This window comes from Prosopis cineraria, unplaced genomic scaffold (genome assembly GCF_029017545.1).
Source record: "Prosopis cineraria cultivar Desert tree isolate PC_DT_omini unplaced genomic scaffold, ASM2901754v1 PC2, whole genome shotgun sequence".
Classification (NCBI taxonomy): Eukaryota; Viridiplantae; Streptophyta; class Magnoliopsida; order Fabales; family Fabaceae; genus Prosopis; species Prosopis cineraria.
Window position 1 is genome coordinate 28,007,418 of NW_026555333.1, and position 21,857 is coordinate 28,029,274.

The 21,857-nt window shown below is 33.1% G+C and overlaps 2 protein-coding genes across 2 annotated transcripts; both read left to right on the forward strand.

Moving 5' to 3' along the window:
* Window positions 1–230: 230 nt before the first annotated feature.
* On the forward strand, window positions 231–4,147 carry LOC129298870 (uncharacterized). The gene is made up of 2 exons (XM_054937321.1): window positions 231–1,843; window positions 3,853–4,147. The coding sequence occupies exons 1-2, from the start codon at window positions 244–246 to the stop codon at window positions 3,861–3,863; spliced, it is 1,611 nt and encodes a 536-aa protein (XP_054793296.1). The 5' UTR covers window positions 231–243; the 3' UTR covers window positions 3,864–4,147.
* A 233-nt stretch (window positions 4,148–4,380) lies between these two features.
* Window positions 4,381–7,547, forward strand: LOC129300280 (uncharacterized). Its single transcript, XM_054938837.1, has 2 exons — window positions 4,381–4,523; window positions 5,999–7,547. The coding sequence occupies exon 2, from the start codon at window positions 6,333–6,335 to the stop codon at window positions 7,326–7,328; it is 996 nt and encodes a 331-aa protein (XP_054794812.1). The 5' UTR covers window positions 4,381–4,523; window positions 5,999–6,332; the 3' UTR covers window positions 7,329–7,547.
* Window positions 7,548–21,857: the final 14,310 nt, after the last annotated feature.

The window sequence follows — 21,857 nt, forward strand, 5'->3', positions numbered from 1 at the left end:
CTTCTTGATTGAGATTTCTAACTCTCTTTCTACTTGTTTGGTGTTGTTTTTGATTTTTTTTTTCATTTTTATTGTTTTTAATTCTAATAGAAAAAAGAAAAAAAAATTCTCTTGATTTTTTTTTTGCTTGCATTTCAACTCATACACTTGCAAAGGACATATCATTTGAGCTTCCTTGGTCTTTCCATCATTTTGAGCTTGAATTTGAATCATTGCTTGTGGATATAAATTTCATTGCATTTTATGGCTTGGTTTCATGATCATGATTCATTCCATCATTCATTTGACATCCATTCCCATCCATTTCCAGCGCTTAACATTGACCATACATCCCATTTCCATAATCAATTTCAACAATATAACTTTGATTATCCACCCTCATATCATGATCATTTCCATCCAAGTCACAATTATAAATTTTCCAATTCCATGATTTTTGAATCCAATCTAAGCACTCATATTGAGCGTACACCATCCATTGACATTGAGCATCTAGAAAAATTATATGCACAAAGGGGTAAATTTTATTGTGTGCATTGTGAGGCTATCTCCCACTTCTATTATGATTGTCCTATTCTAAAAGGATATTGTGAACCACATGGAGTAGCCCAAGCCTCACAAGAGAGAAATTACATGTTTCAAGTTGAAGACACACAAAAAGTTGCTCATGAGGCTATTGAGAATATAAATACACCTCAAGCCACTCAATCTCCAAAAGAGAAGGAGTCAATCCAACCCTTACTTCAAGAGATAATTTCTCCTATTCCTATTGAGGTTGATTCTTCTTCACATTTGACTTTATCTAATGATGAGCATAATGATTTAAATGATGATAACGTAGATGAAGAAATTATAGTTGAATCACCTTGGATGTTTGAGCATGAATCATATTGTGAAAAAGTATACCCTTGGGAGAAAAACACTTTGAGTTCACATGATAATTCTCTTGATTTAAATTCAAATATCATTGAAAGTGTTGACTCTTCACTTAGCTTGAATAAAGAAAATGAAATGGATGTTGATGGTGGCGATGATGTATCTTGTATGCTTGAAATTCCAATTCCTTCTTGTGATATTGTTAATAGTGCACATGCACTTGTTTCTTCTAACCATGATGTGCTTGAGAAAGGTTGTTTACCTTCTTTTGTAGGTGAACAAGGCAATGTAGCCAAACCATCTCTTGATTTCAAGGAGGAACTTGCTCAACTTGAAGAGGCTGTGGCTCCTACTAAGGATTTGAACAAGGAATTGAAAATAACTCAAGATGACAAGGAGGTTGAAAATCAAGGAATTGATTTTACAAAGCCAAATAGTAATGAGAATAATATTGATTTAATGCTTGATGATTTTGATGATGAGTTGGCTTTGTTTCATAGTACTTGTTCTAATTCCCTATTCACTTGTGATTGTTCACATGATTCTCCATGCCTTCTTTGTTTAGAAATTAATTCATTTGTGCTTGAAAATAGTAGCAATCATTTACTTGATAAAATAATTGATGATATATGTTTGAGTGAAATTAATCATGAGTGTACTTCTTTGGAACCCATTATGCTTGAGGAAGGGTTCTTTGTTGATTTTATAGGTCTAAATGATGATATGGCCAAGAACCCCCATGTACTTAGAGGATTTATCATTGCAATGGAAGAGACCTTGGCTAATCATGAAGATGATCAACCACATGAAGTTATGAAAGATTCTACACCATACATCTTGGAGCCATTACAAATTGATCTTGAGCCTCCACCTAAGATGCTTGGAATGAAGATGATAATGAGTAGCTTCATGCTACTCCTCAAAGATGAAAATTTCAACTTCAAGAGCTTGTGGAGATTTAAACTAGGTTGTATCTTCTTCACCCTTGCTTTTTACTTTACTTTGCTTTATGCTTTGATTTGTTGATTGAGTAAATTGCAAGTGTGGGGGAGATGAACCTAGTAGGAAAATTAGAGTTTATTTGCTTTATTTGACTTCTTTGTTTTGTGTTTTAGTTTGAAAAAAAAAATTTCTGGACCACACTTTTGTTATGCATTCATTATTGATCTCACCTTATTTTATCACTAGTCTATACATACATTGAGGACAATGCATGATTTAAGTGTGGGGGAGAGAAATAAACATTTTGTTTTGTTTGTTTGGTTTTGTTTGGTTTTGCAAAAAAAAAATTCAAAAAAAAAATCTTTGTTTTGTTTTGTTTGAGGTTACTTAATTACCTAGCTCTTGAATGGATATTTTGATTCTTGAGATGTGGTAATTTTTAGGATTGAATAGGTGTGAAGTGAACATTCTTTTACCTTGAATTAATGGATTAGAGTGGCATATTACCCTTCATGGAAGAGGCTAAACACTCATGTGTGATTAATTCCTTAGTGATGTTACCCTCTAGAATTTGTTTCACTTCTTAATTAAGACCATATATCTTGCACTTGTTTGATAGGAGATGAGAGATGGCATTCATAAAAAATAGCCAAGAGCCAAATAGCCAACCTATTATTATTTATTATCCTTTGTTAGCCACTTTGAGCCTTTGGTTTGATTCTTAAAAAAAAAAAATATTCACCCTATTTTTCCCCAAGGAATGCATGTTACACTTTTATATGTCTTTTTAATATTCATTGCATGTCCTAGATCAAATGAGTGGATGCCTTATTATCATTTCTCTATCCATTACTTCCATTGTTTTCAAAGAGTTAGGGGCAACCAAAAAAAAAAACAACAAAGATAGATTTGAAAAAAAAAATATAGTCAAAAAAGAAAAGAAATAAAGTTGCTAGAAAAAGAAAAAAAAGAAGAAGAGAAAAAAAAAAGAAAGAAAAAAAAAAAAGTTGCCTAGCTCATCCATTCCATTTGTTTTATTATTTCTTATCATTTCTTTCCATCCTCATTGTGTTAAGGTGTTCACTCAATTGAGTTAGGTTATGCTTTGCATATTAAGGGGATATATCTTGATTTAGCATTATTTTGATGCTAACCCTATTTTTTTATATACATGCATTTCTTATATCACAACCTAATAAAGTCCACTTGATTCTTGATTGCAAGTGCTATTTAGTGATGGAGATGTAGAAGGGTTACAAATTATAGTAGGGTTTATCCTAAGAAATTTTGAGTGAAATTTAATACCTTATACACTTAGTGATGAGAGCAAACACTTAACCTAGAGAGGCTTACTCTTTGACATTGATTCTTGGTAAGGGTTTGTTTGTGATGTGCATAATTCTTTCCTAATTATTGCCACATTGATTGATAATTTGTAGAAGTTCATGAGCTAGTATTTTAGTGACTTGAAACAATGTTTTTCTCTTATTTCTTTGTCTTATAGTTTCTTTTGGGACCTTTTTCACTTGATTTTGCCCGGAGTGCAAAAGCTAAGTGTGGGGGAATTGATAGAACACATTTGTTACCCACTTTTATTTGTCAATTAGGACCATTTTATTAATGATTTATCACCTTCAAGTGCACACATTGCATTAGATTTGGAACTTTGCCTAAGTTTCTAAGATCAGTGCACTAGGGGCATTTTGGTCCAAAAAATGAACTTTTGAGAAAATGTACAAGAAAAATTGACAAAGTGCATTTTATGTCCAGTTGATGAATGGTGAAATTATATTTTTAAAATTCATTTTAGTTTGGGAGTAATTAAATAAAAAAGTCAACACTTTCTTAAGTGTCTTAGTTTGTCCTAGTTTTTGGTTTGCCTTTGTGTGAAAATTTTTATATAATTTTGTGCAGCCTGAAACTTGGTTAATTTAATAAATTCTCCCTTCTAATTATGAATTTAATTCTGGACATGAATTAGATTTTATTATATCATATGCTATTTAATTGAATTATGTGATTTATGTGACATAGGTGGCATGTGACTTGTGCATCAATTGGGCAATTGAGGTCAACACTCCTTGAGGTCAATGGCTGATGGTTTGCACGTGAATTATGATTATTTTGAGGGATTAAATCAGCTAAAATGATGTGGATGACACATGGGAAATTAGGCACACATTGGAATCATCTACAAACCAATAGGAAGTTGCCACCTTGCAAGTGTGACAAGGCTCCCATTTACATTTTAATTTCTTTTTCCTTATTTTAATTAAGCTTCAGCTGATGGGAGACACCAAGGAGCACGCCATTTTAAGCCCAAATGGGATCCAACACATATCTCATTCATCTTCCACATTCTCTCTCTCTCTGTTCATAGTGTTCTTCATTTTCTCTCTTTTGTTCTTCATTTTCCAGCACCCTAACCTCCATTTTCAGCCACCAAACCTCCACAAAACTCATACCATTCTTCTCCTCTCTTCATTTTCGTTCCATCCCTTCCATTTTCACAAGGATTGAAGCTCATTTCCATCATTCAAGAGCTATGGAGTTTGGCCTTCACAAGCAATCACTAGGGTTCTTGAAGATGAAGATTGGCTAAGTTTCTTTGTGGAATCCTAGAGAGATGAAGATGGAGGATGAGTCTTGAGCTTCAAATTGGCTAAGTTCTTTTGTTTCCTATCCTCTTCTCTTTTTACTAGATGGTTAGATTCCTTAATCTAGGGTTTAATCATCTTAGCTTATAAATTCTAATTTGAATTTGATGTTGATGTAAAGAGAGAGGATTGTTTCATTTAATTTCTTCCTTGGACAGCCATGACTGAATTTTGCCACTCTTTGTTTGGCACATAATCTTGTGTTTTTCAATTAGTGAATTTCTTGTGTTAATATTGCATAATCTTGTGGTGTTAATGCTTGTGTTGTTGAGTAGCTTGACATAATCTTGTGGTTGCTCAATTTATGTGTTTGACCATGGCTGTTGAGAGAGGATTTTGAGTGAATCACTTGGCTAATGTCTTCACCAATTGGTTAATTGAACTAGGGACTTTAATCTAAGACCTAGGGAGGTTAGCTAATTAGGTTAATTGGCTTAGGATAATTTTCTTAAGTCATGACAGCTTTAGTCAAGAGGAAAGGGAAGCTAAACTTAGCCTAATCATGAGAAGATAATGAGTCCAAAATCAACTAATCTCTAGGGTTCCATTATTGTAAAAAGGGAAGTTCATTTCACTCACTTTCACTAGCATTTTAATTACTTGCATATTAGGTAATTAGTTTAGATAATTAGCTAGATAACTAAATTCCTACAAACTTTGGTTGATTTATTTCACTAGATAACTTTCAATTAGACTTAAAACCATTCCTTGGGAGATGACCTAGGGTTGGCCCTATATTGCATTAGGGTTAGCTTTAGTGTAATTTTGAGGATAAGCGACTAATTTCCTATCAAAATTTTGGCGCCGTTGCCGGGGAATGGTTTAAGTTTAATTCTAAGGTTGTTTAGTACTTAATTTACATTTTTAGTGTTCCTGGAAAATTTTTTGAAAAATTATAAAAATTTGTGTTTTGTGTTTTGTTTAGTGTCTTTTGTGTGTTTTGAGTGTTTTTTTCTGTTTTGAAAAAAAAAAAAAAAAATTAGTGCAATTTTCGTTGGTTTGGTGTAGAGTGAATACTCTGTTTCTAGTGTCTCTGCTTGAAATTGAAAAATTAACTGGGAATGAATCTGAGGAAATTTAACTTGAAATTTATTTCATTGAAAGCTCTATATCTTAGCTTCACTTTAAAATTGGTTTGGTCAATTTTGGACGTGGGAAGTGTCCTGTGGAAATTTTACAATCTAACAAGGTCCAGGGAGCCATTACAGAGGATTCCCAAAACCCTGTTTCAACTTTGAGTTAGCATATCTTCCTCTTTGTGCGTTCAAATTGATTGATTCCAGTTTCATTTTTCTTATCACTGTCTTATCTTTGTTTCTTGTGTTTAGGATTTTCTTCAATTTTTCCATTTTCCTATTTGAAAGTTTGTTAGAAGCTCTGAAGGTCTTCTGGACGAAATCCTGTTTCTCCAGACCTGTGGACCAACTTGTGAAAAATTCTGGGAACGATTGGGAGGGATTTGTAATCTGAAATTTTTATATAATTTTTCTGAATATCTCTTGTGTCTCTCATAAAAGTTTCAGGTGAATTTCTCATATGGATTGGCTGCTAAAAAATCCACAAGTTCACTATCTCCAGAAAGCCTACTGTGCAAATTCCAGAATTGTCAAAGCTTCTTGATTGAGCATTTCTAACTCTCTTTCTACTTGTTTGGTGTTGTTTTTGATTTTTTTTTTTCATTTTTATTGTTTTTAATTCTAATAGAAAAAAGAAAAAAAAATTCTCTTGATTTTTTTTTTGCTTGCATTTCCACTCATACACTTGCAAAGGACATATCATTTGAGCTTCCTTGGTCTTTCCATCATTTTGAGCTTGAATTTGAATCATTGCTTGTGGATATAAATTTCATTGCATTTTATGGCTTGGTTTCATGATCATGATTCATTCCATCATTCATTTGACATCCATTCCCATCCATTTCCAGCGCTTAACATTGACCATACATCCCATTTCCATAATCAATTTCAACAATATAACTTTGATTATCCACCCCCATATCATGATCATTTCCATCCAAGTCACAATTATGAATTTTCCAATCCCATGAGTTTTGAATCCAATCTAAGCACTCATGTTGAGCGTACACCATCCATTGACATTGAGCATCTAGAAAAATTATATGCACAAAGGGGTAAATTTTATTGTGTGCATTGTGAGGCTATCTCCCACTTCTATTATGATTGTCCTATTCTAAAAGGATATTGTGAACCACATGGAGTAGCCCAAGCCTCACAAGAGAGAAATTACATGTTTCAAGTTGAAGACACACAAAAAGTTGCTCATGAAGCTATTGAGAATATAAATACACCTCAAGCCACTCAATCTCCAAAAGAGAAGGAGTCAATCCAACCCTTACTTCAAGAGGTAATTTCTCCTATTCCTATTGAGGTTGATTCTTCTTCACATTTGACTTTATCTAATGATGAGCATAATGATTTAAATGATGATGACGTAGATGAAGAAATTATAGTTGAATCACCTTGGATGTTTGAGCATGAATCATATTGTGAAAAAGTATACCCTTGGGAGAAAAACACTTTGAGTTCACATGATAATTCTCTTGATTTAAATTCAAATATCATTGAAAGTGTTGACTCTTCACTTAGCTTGAATAAAGAAAATGAAATGGATGTTGATGGTGGCGATGATGTATCTTGTATGCTTGAAATTCCAATTCCTTCTTGTGATATTGTTAATAGTGCACATGCACTTGTTTCTTCTAACCATGATGTGCTTGAGAAAGGTTGTTTACCTTCTTTTGTAGGTGAACAAGGCAATGTAGCCAAACCATCTCTTGATTTCAAGAGGAACTTGCTCAACTTGAAGAGGCTGTGGCTCCTACTAAGGATTTGAACAAGGAATTGAAAATAACTCAAGATGACAAGGAGGTTGAAAATCAAGGAATTGATTTTACAAAGCCAAATAGTAATGAGAATAATATTGATTTAATGCTTGATGATTTTGATGATGAGTTGGCTTTGTTTCATAGTACTTGTTCTAATTCCCTATTCACTTGTGATTGTTCACATGATTCTCCATGCCCTATTTGTTTAGAAATTAATTCATTTGTGCTTGAAAATAGTAGCAATCATTTACTTGATAAAATAATTGATGATGTATGTTTGAGTGAAATTAATCATGAGTGCACTTCTTTGGAACCCAATATGCTTGAGGAAGGGTTCTTTGTTGATTTTATAGGTCTAAATGATGATATGGCCAAGAACCCCCATGTACTTAGAGGATTTATCATTGCAATGGAAGAGACCTTGGCTAATCATGAAGATGATCAACCACATAAAGTTATGAAAGATTCTACACCATACATCTTGGAGCCATTACAAATTGATCTTGAGCCTCCACCTAAGATGCTTGGAATGAAGATGATAATGAGTAGCTTCATGCTACTCCTCAAAGATGAAAATTTCAACTTCAAGAGCTTGTGGAGATTTAAACTAGGTTGTATCTTCTTCACCCTTGCTTTTTACTTTACTTTGCTTTATGCTTTGATTTGTTGATTGAGTAAATTGCAAGTGTGGGGGAGATGAACCTAGTAGGAAAATTAGAGTTTATTTGCTTTATTTGACTTCTTTGTTTTGTGTTTTAGTTTGAAAAAAAAAATTTCTGGACCACACTTTTGTTATGCATTCATTATTGATCTCACCTTATTTTATCACTAGTCTATACATACATTGAGGACAATGCATGATTTAAGTGTGGGGGAGAGAAATAAACATTTTGTTTTGTTTGTTTGGTTTTGTTTGGTTTTGCAAAAAAAAAATTCAAAAAAAAAATCTTTGTTTTGTTTTGTTTGAGGTTACTTAATTACCTAGCTCTTGAATGGATATTTTGATTCTTGAGATGTGGTAATTTTTAGGATTGAATAGGTGTGAAGTGAACATTCTTTTACCTTGAATTAATGGATTAGAGTGGCATATTACCCTTCATGGAAGAGGCTAAACACTCATGTGTGATTAATTCCTTAGTGATGTTACCCTCTAGAATTTGTTTCACTTCTTAATTAAGACCATATATCTTGCACTTGTTTGATAGGAGATGAGAGATGGCATTCATAAAAAATAGCCAAGAGCCAAATAGCCAACCTATTATTATTTATTATCCTTTGTTAGCCACTTTGAGCCTTTGGTTTGATTCTTAAAAAAAAAAAATATTCACCCTATTTTTCCCCAAGGAATGCATGTTACACTTTTATATGTCTTTTTAATATTCATTGCATGTCCTAGATCAAATGAGTGGATGCCTATTATCATTTCTCTATCCATTACTTCCATTGTTTTCAAAGAGTTAGGGGCAACCAAAAAAAAAACAACAAAGATAGATTTGAAAAAAAAAATATAGTCAAAAAGAAAAGAAATAAAGTTGCTAGAAAAAGAAACAAAAAGAAGAAGAGATAAAAAAAAAGAAAGAAAGAAAAAAAAGTTGCCTAGCTCATCCATTCCATTTGTTTTATTATTTCTTATCATTTCTTTCCATCCTCATTGTGTTAAGGTGTTCACTCAATTGAGTTAGGTTATGCTTTGCATATTAAGGGGATATATCTTGATTTAGCATTATTTTGATGCTAACCCTATTTTTTTATATACATGCATTTCTTAGACATCCTTTCATTACCTATATCACAACCTAATAAAGTCCACTTGATTCTTGATTGCAAGTGCTATTTAGTGATGGAGATGTAGAAGGGTTACAAATTTATAGTAGGGTTTATCCTAAGAAATTTTGAGTGAAATTTAATACCTTATACACTTAGTGATGAGAGCAAACACTTAACCTAGAGAGGCTTACTCTTTGACATTGATTCTTGGTAAGGGTTTGTTTGTGATGTGCATAATTCTTTCCTAATTATTGCCACATTGATTGATAATTTGTAGAAGTTCATGAGCTAGTATTTTAGTGACTTGAAACAATGTTTTTCTCTTATTTCTTTGTCTTATAGTTTCTTTTGGGACCTTTTTCACTTGATTTTGCCCGGAGTGCAAAAGCTAAGTGTGGGGGAATTGATAGAACACATTTGTTACCCACTTTTATTTGTCAATTAGGACCATTTTATTAATGATTTATCACCTTCAAGTGCACACATTGCATTAGATTTGAACTTTGCCTAAGTTTCTAAGATCAGTGCACTAGGGGCATTTTGGTCCAAAAAATGAACTTTTGAGAAAATGTACAAGAAAAATTGACAAAGTGCATTTTATGTCCAGTTGATGAATGGTGAAATTATATTTTTAAAATTCATTTTAGTTTGGGAGTAATTAAATAAAAAAGTCAACACTTTCTTAAGTGTCTTAGTTTGTCCTAGTTTTTGGTTTGCCTTTGTGTGAAAATTTTTATATAATTTTGTGCAGCCTGAAACTTGGTTAATTTAATAAATTCTCCCTTCTAATTATGAATTTAATTCTGGACATGAATTAGATTTTATTATATCATATGCTATTTAATTGAATTATGTGATTTATGTGACATAGGTGGCATGTGACTTGTGCATCAATTGGGCAATTGAGGTCAACACTCCTTGAGGACAATGGCTGATGGTTTGCACGTGAATTATGATTATTTTGAGGGATTAGATCAGCTAAAATGATGTGGATGACACATGGGAAATTAGGCACACATTGGAATCATCTACAAACCAATAGGAAGTTGCCACCTTGCAAGTGTGACAAGGCTCCCATTTACATTTTAATTTCTTTTTCCTTATTTTAATTAAGCTTCAGCTGATGGGAGACACCAAGGAGCACGCCATTTTAAGTCCCAAATGGGATCCAACACATATCAGATTCATCTTCCACATTCTCTCTCTCTCTTGTTCATAGTGTTCTTCATTTTCTCTCTTTTGTTCTTCATTTTCCAGCACCCTAACCTCCATTTTCAGCCACCAAACCTCCACAAAACTCATACCATTCTTCTCCTCTCTTCATTTTCGTTCCATCCCTTCCATTTTCACAAGGATTGAAGCTCATTTCCATCATTCAAGAGCTATGGAGTTTGGCCTTCACAAGCAATCACTAGGGTTCTTGAAGATGAAGATTGGCTAAGTTTCTTTGTGGAATCCTAGAGAGATGAAGATGGAGGATGAGTCTTGAGCTTCAAATTGGCTAAGTTCTTTTGTTTCCTATCCTCTTCTCTTTTTACTAGATGGTTAGATTCCTTAATCTAGGGTTTAATCATCTTAGCTTATAAATTCTAATTTGAATTTGATGTTGATGTAAAGAGAGAGGATTGTTTCATTTAATTTCTTCCTTGGACAGCCATGACTGAATTTTGCCACTCTTTGTTTGGCACATAATCTTGTGTTTTTCAATTAGTGAATTTCTTGTGTTAATATTGCATAATCTTGTGGTGTTAATGCTTGTGTTGTTGAGTAGCTTGACATAATCTTGTGGTTGCTCAATTTATGTGTTTGACCATGGCTGTTGAGAGAGGATTTTGAGTGAATCACTTGGCTAATGTCTTCACCAATTGGTTAATTGAACTAGGGACTTTAATCTAAGACCTAGGGAGGTTAGCTAATTAGGTTAATTGGCTTAGGATAATTTTCTTAAGTCATGACAGCTTTAGTCAAGAGGAAAGGGAAGCTAAACTTAGCCTAATCATGAGAAGATAATGAGTCCAAAATCAACTAATCTCTAGGGTTCCATTATTGTAAAAAGGGAAGTTCATTTCACTCACTTTCACTAGCATTTTAATTACTTGCATATTAGGTAATTAGTTTAGATAATTAGCTAGATAACTAAATTCCTACAAACTTTGGTTGATTTATTTCACTAGATAACTTTCAATTAGACTTAAAACCATTCCTTGGGAGATGACCTAGGGTTGGCCCTATATTGCATTAGGGTTAGCTTTAGTGTAATTTTGAGGATAAGCGACTAATTTCCTATCAGTAGGCGAAAGCGAGGTAAAAAAATGCTGTCATGACGGTATTAAATTGCTGTCATAATAGCCCTCATGGGCCAACTTCCTGGAGGCGCTATTCTGGCATCCGATCCCCGATCAAAGAAATTTTAAAGCTCACACGTCACATTTGAAGGGTACTATAAGTGTACCAAATTTCAAAAAGATCTAATAGTTGGATTAAAAATTAGACATGTTAAAAGTTTGATCATTTTTTCTGTCATGACAGCTAAATGACAGCACCTCTAGACTAACTTTCAGAGTGCACCATTTCATCATCCGACCTCCGATTGGAGAAATTCCAAAGCTCACATGTCAATTTTAAATAGTACTATTAGCATACCAAAATTTGAAAAGATCCAACAGACGGATTGAATTTCGTGCATGTTGCAACATCATCTCTATTGCTGTTATGACAACAACTTTGCTGTCATGATAGCTCCTCCAGACCAAATTCTGAAGTGTGCCGTTTCTCCGTTCAATATCTGAGATTCCAAAGCCCACACGAAGATTATAAAGAGTTTTACTTGTGACCTAAATTTTAGAGAAATCCAATGATCGGATTAAGATTTGGACACCTGGATGCAAAAGTGCAATTTTATTTGGTAGAACTCATTTTTAAAATTATCCAAATCTCATCCTAATGGTCACAAACCTGTGAGAATACTTTGGACACATCAAATAGGATTAAAAACTCCTGATAGAACATTTAAATGATAGAAAAATCCTTTATACCAAAATTTGACCACCCAGGTGCCATTTCCCAAAATGGACCCTAAACCCCCAAAATGCACAAATCACACAAGAGTGACCAAAAACTGTTCCAAATATCATATACGAAAATGAATACACACACTAAACATTTTCACTTGGCTCAGAGATCTCTGTGGGGCCCATACACCCACTCTCTCTATGCAAGGTATATGTTTGCCCATAGCACACCATGTGCAATGCAACCACTTTGCATTTTCTTATGGAATCACATATATACCAAAGTAAATATTTGCTTGTAATGGAAACTTGGTCTACTAAATAAATCTATCAAAACCACATACTATAGCCAAGTTTCCTAGCCACAAGTCTACAAGCAAACAAAAATTCATACCCAAGCCATACAATCCATACATACTAACACACATATACATAATCACATCCTACTAGCACCCTAATCTTAAATACATTACAATAGATTTGCTTAAAAGAAAGGGGTTGCAGTTCTTTACAATTCACAAACAACACCTAGCTCTACTCCTTTTCCCGTCCTCCACTGGTTCCTTCGCCTGGACTTGAAAATATTAAAAAGAAAGGGGTGAGACAACCACAATCTCAGTAACAAAGAAATCTACATTGATTATTACAAAGTAAGCCATAATTGAATAAATGAATAAATATTCAACATAGTATATAATTTAGTTATTTAAAATGCATGAATGCATGACATAGGCCGGTAAGACCTTTCATGACCAACAGAATGCCCCGTGGCACTCTTTAACTCGCAGGTAAACCTTATACCAACTTGTACCTTCACAAGCACAAAACATAATTTAAGGCATGGTCTAATCTACCGAACCGTCTATGCCCTTTCGACGTGAATCCTGAGCAATCGAAGCAAACTCCCTCCCATAGCCAGCCCGACTTACTCTCTATGTAAGGGCTACCTTGGCCTAAGCACTTAACCTTACACTTCATATCTCAGATTTTCTCTCCCACTAAGAGGTGTCAAACACTCAATACACTAACCACTTTAGTGCACTGAGCCCACAATACATAAGGCAACACTGAGTACTGGCAGTGTGCCATAGAATATCAAAAGTCTACACCTTCTCATTGGTGAACTCCCACCGAGATCATGCCTTTTATTCGTGTCTACTTTTCCCGAATATTGACCACTTCAACACTCTAAGGTAGTATAACATTTATAAATCTCCCTTAAATGGTTCCTTAGCCTATCCAAGGTACCTTACTTAATTACACTTCCTTAAGTACAACTTCTATTCTTTATGATTACAATACACGCAAACAATTCTCTTTTCTAAAAAAACGTTGTTGTTAAACAATTAGAAAATATATTTGCACTGTAATCAAAGTAGTACCCCATAGCCCCTTATAAAGCACATTTAATCTTTTAAAACATGTAATGCATGATACCTAGTAATATTTATTCAAAAATAGCTAAAATAAAGTAATAAGAAATATAAATTTCCCTGTTACCTCAACCCTTTAGGACCAAAAGGGTTCCTCTTATATAAAATAGGACTTGGCTTGTTCCTTAACTTCTTAATAAGTTCCACCAATAATTTTCTACAACATATAAGTGATCCACATCACTTATAATGACAAATAGCATTAATGAAGACTATAACTCATACCATACAACTTGGGTCAATGAGTCATAATCCATTCTAATGATCCATATATTAAACCAACCATTCACATAGTATCACTCAACCACCAAAATCATTTATTAGCCATCACTAGGCTAATTTCCAATTTATATAATTTTTAATCAATTAAAAACCTTCACTTAGTGTCACCAACTTTCACCATTAGCCCTTATAAACCTTAATTTAAATCTTATTGGGCTCAAATAGCAAAATTATAACTAAATCAATAGACTTAAATTGTTGAAGAGCAAAACCCAACCTCTTGGGGTTTGATTTGTGCCTAAAACACCTCTTTTCATCCAATTATCCGCTCAAAACATTAGAACACCATATAGAAACTCAAAACAATCTCTCAAGTACCCAAAGAAACTAAAGCTTACGAGAATAAAGCCTTTGGGATCAAAATTAAAAAAAATCTCTCTTCCAAAAATTGAAGAAAATCAAGAGGGAGGGAAGAGGATTGAAGTAGGAAGTTTACCTATCATGTAACCGAGCTCGCAACGGTCGTAAAGCCTCCTAGATCTAAGCCTAACTCCCTCTCTTTCCCCTCTCTTCTTCCTCTCTCTCTCTCTTGTACATTTATTTCTTTGTTCTATTTCTGTGTTTCTACGTGTTGTTTCCTTTTAAAACTAATCTTAAAACATTTTGGAGAAAATTACAAGAAAGGGCCCCACATTTTTTTATAGCACAAAAGCCCGGGTCAACTTTGGTATTTTTTTCATAGTTAAAAATAAAATAAAACCCAACTTTTTCTTAGAAAAATTTAAAACTCTAGACCTTTATCAAATTATTCTAAATTTTAATTTAATTATAGATATTTTATTTTTTTAATAAATCTGAGTCTTAAAATTTCAGGATGTTACAGTTTCAGTCGAGGTGAGATGGAGGATAAAATGGTAGAATAATCATATTAGTGTAAAAATGATTTTATGGAATTAGTTATGTTATATATTTACAATTATTCTTATTACCTGATAGATGTGAGCTATTCTATTACTGAGATGTTTATCTCATCTATATTTACAATTATTCTTATTACCTGATAGATGTGAGCTATTCTATTATTGAGATGTTTATCTCATCCTGTGGTTACATTTTCAGAGGTTTTAATAGTGAAAGAGACAAAGGGAAAGACTCAAGCCAGGTGAAGTGATGCTACCGCCATGCTTCAAGAGTTTGTGTAATGAATTTGCTATGTTGTAAATGTTAATGATTTAAATTTATGTAAGAATGTATTAGCATATGGTGATTGACAAATGCATATGATTTTGTGCATATATTAGCCTTGGTGTGTGATAATGTGTAAAATGTTATGGAATGGGACATAATGGGCTAAGGTAGTAGTGCAAATGTATAATTATGTGTAAGAGTGGTGAATATATGAATGTTTGGTCACACATATTTGGAGTTAGAACTTCTTCAACTATCCAATACTCAAGTTTATCAATTGATTCATAATCAATAGGATCATAGTTCACCTTCTTCAATTTTGACCTTATATAAAATAAAATAAATTCATAATCAAATCCTTAATCATTCAATTATTGAAGCCGAAGAGAATCATTTTTGATTTGAGTGATGAATAATGATCACCTATTTAGCAAACACAAGTTGTAAGTAACGAACACAAGATCATTTAATCTTTCATGTTCTAGCCTATTTCTTTTTTTGGTATGATTTCTTTCAAATAAACTCCAATTTCTTTCACATCTTGAAGAAAAAGTTTGTCCTAAAATGCAAATTGCAAACTTTTATAATATTGGAGCACTACCCCCAAAACATTGCCACCAGACATCTACATTAAATTCAAATAAATTAATAGTACTTAATATTTAAAATTATAATAAAAGAAAAGAAAGAGTAAGAAACTAACTAGGTTGTATTTCATTTTCTACTTTATGAGCTTCTTCTCAACCAAACGAGCCTTGGCGCTTATGGTACATTTGCATCTTAGAAATTATATCAGAATATTTATAGGTAGACTTGTATATTGAAAAATAGTCTAGCATTGACTCTGTCACTCTACTCTTCTCAATAAATCCTTGATCATACAAGAATGTAGGATTTAAAAAGTAGGCTGGTACATGCAAATCACACTTTAAATGCTTATTCTACCGAGCTTGAATTATACTTATGTAATCCTTGTATTGTTCCTTCTTTCTACGAAAGAAATTTTTGATTAAATTCTTTACTCTCTGCATACCCTCATAAACATAACCCAAAGATGGTTTTTCATTAGCATCTACAATTCTTAGTAACTTTATAAGAGGCCCTACAAGACATAAAATTTGATGGCAATCATCCCAAAACTTCTTGTCCAATACAATGTCACCAACTAGTTGCCTAGCTTTAGTCCTTGATAGTTTATTATCATGAAAGTGTTTATCTAAGACTAAGGCTCACAAGTCATGCTTTTGCTCATGTAAACTCTTCAATGTAATAGAAGTAGTAGCAAACCTAGTCACTCTTAGTTACATAATTTCTGTCCAGCCATCTCTTCTCGTTAGCCATGAAAGAAAAATCACATGATTGTACACAAAAATAGTAATTTTTGATGCTTTTATTGCAAGGTTAGCTATATGGGGCATGCTTGCAATGTCCTTCAAAATAACATTTGTACAGTGAGCAACACAAGGTGACCAACAAATATGATTATATTTTTCATGAATCAACTTGCTAGTAGCTACATAATTGGCTACATTATCAGTCACAACATGTACTATATTTTTAGGAGAAACCCACTTAATAACTTCATAAAACAAATTCTTGGCATCCTTGACTATGTGTGAAGCATCAATAGACTTTACAAAAACCAAGCTAATAGGAGAATAAACTAGGAAATTTACTAATATTCATTGCCTTTTGTCAGTCCAGCCATTAGCCATGAGTGTGCATTTACTTTCTTTCTAAGTGGCTCGATGGCTTTAATAAGCAGTTAACACTCTTTTTCTACAATTAGTCAATAAATTAGCCCTTAACTCCTCAAATGAATGACCTTCAAAACCTAGGCTAATTATAGCAATTGCATCCAAAGCAAAAAAAAAAAATATGGACAATTAACAGCATTAAATGGAATGCAATTCATATATAACCACTTAGTAATGGCTAATTTAGCTTTATACTGAGCTTTTTTAGATGACCATGCACTCTTTAGGCCTAATTGAGAGCTAGGAGTTGACCTTAGGGTAAAATAATTGTCAATCCTACTAGTTTTTTCTTTTTTTTTTCACAACAGTAATATTGCTAAAACTTGCCTTCTTAGCTCTAGATTTGGAGCAATTACTTCACATTCTAGGTTATCAACAAAATCTTCAGGCATGTCTGGATCATCAAGCTTCCTCTTATTCACTAATGACACTTCTTTTAAAGGTTGAACCATCCTATGGCAAATATCATATGGAACCTTCTTGCAAGAAATTATATTTCCTGAAACACCTGTAAGATGTTGCTTTATCTTATTAATCCCACCTTCTTTAAATGGTGAGGAGCAATGAAGGAAAGTATACACACAAGTTCTCCCCTCTTTTTTAAAAGCAAAATGCTTCCATGCAGGATCACTTTTCCCTTGAAGAGATGGTATAGGTGATACTTGAAGGACAGATGCATTATTACTATTCGAACAACCATCAGTTTTTTGGATACTATTAGTATTTGGAGTTGAACCAAAAGGAGTGAAAATGATAGGAGTAGGATCAAGATTATTAACTTGCACATTGAGCTTGGTGGTAAGAGTATGAGGTTTTAAATCTATAAAAAACAACTAAGCTTAATCAAAATATAATCAAAATTAGCATTCAATAATTAACACCTAGAAGGTCAAAATCATAAAACCAATAAATAATAGATATTATTTATTAAACTATAAAGCATTTGATCGAGCTTTAAGAGTAGTAGCTCTAATTTGTTAATAAAGATTGAAGATGGCAAATGAGATGCATAGGCTAGAAGTGGAAGAAATCAAAAGGAATCTAGAATCTAGAAATGAATAGCATAAAGATAAGAGGTTAGTTGAGAATGAAGATGCCAACAAACTAATAAAGATGAGATGAATAGAGGAGAGACAGGATGACGATTAGATTGAGAAAGAGAGAAAAGGAACGCGAACAAGATGACTAGGTGAGAGCTTGTGAGATTCACCGAATTGGGTTCTACAAAAGCTTGTCAGACTGGTTTTATAACAGCTCATCAGACTAATTCGGTAACAGCTCACTTGAAAGGATTCTATGACAGTGGCAGTAGTAGTTTGCATTCGAGGCTTTAAGAGATGAGACAGATCAAAGGAAAGTCAACTAGTAGACTCTGGCCTGGACTATGAGAGGCTAAGAGATTTAGGATTAAGTTCTATTAGTAGAAGGAAAAAAAATTTTTGTGTGAGGCAAAATGGGGTTGTCTTACCAAAATAGGGAGAAGAAAAAAATAGAGGACTACATAACCATCGATTCTCCTAATTTAGTCTAGTTTGATTCCTTTTAGGTGGTTCATGGCCGATTCTCCCTCCTCCTATTTTTGCATCATCTCTGAACTGAATACCTAGCCGGTTCCCTATTGAATCGATCAAATTAGCTAATCTAATTCAATTCTAATAACCATGATAAAGGGTAGTTAGATTGCTAAATTTGTGTAAACATGTGAATTTGATGATATGATTTCTTAATTAGGTGTAAAATATCCTATGAGACGTGATCAAGTCCTTAAAAGTGGTTAATGACATGTGGTTGGGAATTGGGACATTTGACTGGATGAAAATGACAAAAAGTGGTCATTTTACATTTAGGTGTCCAATTATCAAATAGAACATCATATTGAAAAAAACCCATGTCACTATTTAACTTGTCAAATGAGCATTGTGTAGGCTCTTGAATCACCCAAATTAGATACTATATGAGGAAATAATGCATATTGGGATTTCATATCAGCAAGCTACTATTGATAGTAGAATCTGACATGCGAGCGATGGCGTATAGTGCACATGCCACAGTGCTAGGAAGAGTTTTCCATTAATTCCTAAAATAGTACTAAGTTTCACACTATGTAGATAATAGTCAACCTAGGTTGATTTTCTTGAGGAGGCTTACTATGATTAATTAAAGCTAATCAATGTTAATTAAACTACTCAAAGCATTGATTGATTTTTATTTATTTTTTGAAAATTAACAAGAAAGCTTTAAAACTAGATTAAAGTGATTTTGGCAGTTTCTTATTGAATGGTAGGATCTTAGAGTTAGAGAAGTGACTGAGTCATTAGCTTAAAAATTACTTAGGTTGGCTTTTGATTACCTTACCTTCTTGGCCTAAAATGAAGAAAACTAGAAAAATTATCTCTACCCTCTTAACTTCCCAACAATCTCCTTAAGTCCTAGATTAAGGTCTTTAGTTCAATTCATTAGGTCAGTTTTAAGCATTGAACAAGTTTGATGTGAATTATGCATATGTCATTCTTCCCTTCAAAAAAGCATGTAAAATCCTAAGATTATGGTGAGAAAACAAGAAATCAAGCATCAACTACTAAAAATCATAATGTAGAAAATGCAAGATGAGACACTACTGAAAATCTCAAGATTATACCAAATACAAAAAACATAATCAAATCACTATGTTCTCAATAATAAACACAAACGAACCAAGATTATAGCTTAAATACATGATGAAATATCCAAAATTATGGTCTTATAACATCAAGATGTTGAAGAAAATTTGGGTAGAGTAATTAAAAACTAGAGAGACGTTAAGTGTTTGGCCTCATCCTCTTCCTCCTCCTCTAAGATCCACAAGCCCTTTAGCCTTCAAACTCCATGGAAGACCTCTTCTTTATGCCTTGGCCAAAATGAAACTCACCTACCATTAGAAATGTTGACCTTGGATGGATGAATGGATGATGACTAGGGTTGTGTGTGTGTTTTTTTGGTGTAATGTAGGTGATGGATAAAATTTATGAAGAGAGATGAAAGAGAAGAGACGAGAGAATGAGAAAAATGAGTAGATGAGTGAATGGGATTGAGTGCTTGGATGAAATTACTCTACCCTAGTATTAACATGGATGATTGTGTAAGAGATGAGTGAAATGTGTGTGAGTTGATTAGAATTAAGTGTGTGGATCAAGCTTAGAATGGACTTGGATGTGAGAAGCACAATATAAACACATGCTCATTCAAAGCATAAACTAGGTCAACCAAGTCAACAACCCTAAAGTGTGACTTCTATGTAATATCTCTCAAACCAAAATGAATTTTTAAAAACCAACTGGACCATGATGAATCTAGGTAAAATGAATTTAGTCCAACAAAAACCTGATTTTTCATAAAAAAGTGCAAATTTGGACCAGAATACCCCTAGTGCACAAATTTAACCCTCAGGCAATTTTATCACTTTTGACCCCAAGAATGCACATACTTAGGGAATATATCATGCAAAATAGGTTCTAAAATGTATATATAAAGTGTGTACATAATGTGTCTAATTAGGCGCATGTCACAAAATGTGAACTTTTGACTCTGTTCCATATGTTGTAGCATATGGCCCATTTTATTGAAAAATGTTATTTTGCCTCTTTTTTTGCATTATATGATACTTATGTAGCTTGTGAGATTTTTTTAAGAAATAATATGTAATGATGAAATATTTTCAATGATTTTGGGATCCTAGCCAATAAAGTATTTGTTTCAAAAATTTTGAATAATTATGATTTGACAAAATTAGAGGTTTGATGGACCTCTAACTGTATTTATGAGAATTACGTGTGATAATTTGGTAATGTCAAGTGGACATTACACAAACTAATCCTCTCCTTTATCTCGTGGTCCCAACTTGGTTTCCTTAGCTCCAATAGCTTGTAATATCCTCATGTTTCCTCTTCTTTCCTCAACTCCAACTTACGGTGCACTATTTTTTTCTCATTTTGAATACATTTTTCTTAATATGAATATTTAATTTAATTCCCTTTTCTTGTATAATTAATATGTTTTATTCATTTTTAGTTTGCTTGATTTATTTAATTGTTGTTGAATATTAGTTTTGTTGTCCATCTCTTGAATTTAGTTAGAATGATCATTTTACTTGTATTAGTATTATAACTATTGAAAAGAGGGCTTGATAACTATGAAACTTTTATTTTTATGCCACTATGCTATTAATTTTTTTTTTGAAAACTTTGAATTAATTCATTCAGGTTTATTTTTAGTTTAGTTACTTAATTTTCATTATGCATGCTCCTAGTTGGTTAGACCATATCCTAATTCCTTCAATTACCATGACTCATTTAATTGATTTAGATGTCAATTTAGCTATATATCACTTGGCTTGATTGCTATTTTAACTATTACAATTGTTGAATAGAGGATTTGATTGTAACATCTTGAATTTCAATCCAAGGAACTAGTAATTAACGGATTGATTGTGGTTTGGGTGTTGGGTTGATGTTTTGTATTGTTTGGATGTTGTGTTGATAGGATTGAAGGGTAGAATGACAATTAAGGGCATAATGCATGAGTACAAGTAAGATTTATTTCACTGTGCCATGCACCACGACAGAAGTTGCATGCACTGCAGCATATAGTGCAACATTTTTACTTAAAGGTTAAGTCAGATCGTGAAAAGAGAAAGAGAAGGAAAGGAAAACGTGTTTGGAGAAGAGAAGAGGTTCAAGTCTGCTAGGGCAAGCAATATCCAAAGATTAGAAGTTAGCTTCCATTATCAACTTGTCGGGTAAGTAAGCACAACTTTACACTTCATTTCTACCTCATTTTCATTAAACTTCATTGGTTGAGAAATCAAGTCACGAGTTTTTAAGATGTTGGAATCTGAAAGAAAGGCACAAAACATGCTATTGAATATCAAACTAAGGTTTTGTATCTAGTATGAAGTTGAATGGTTAAGCTTTGAGGATTTAGGCTCAAAATAGCCTAGAAGTTAGGTTAAAAGGATGAAATTAATTAAATAAATGAGTTAGGAGGTTGTTGTAGTCATTTGAATGGTCTATAGGGCTAATGACTATAGATAACAGAGCTGTGAGTTAAAAAGGGTTCAATTGAATAATTTTGTGTGTTAAGGGATTCAGTTTAACTGAATCAATGCCTATGTTAAGTATTGA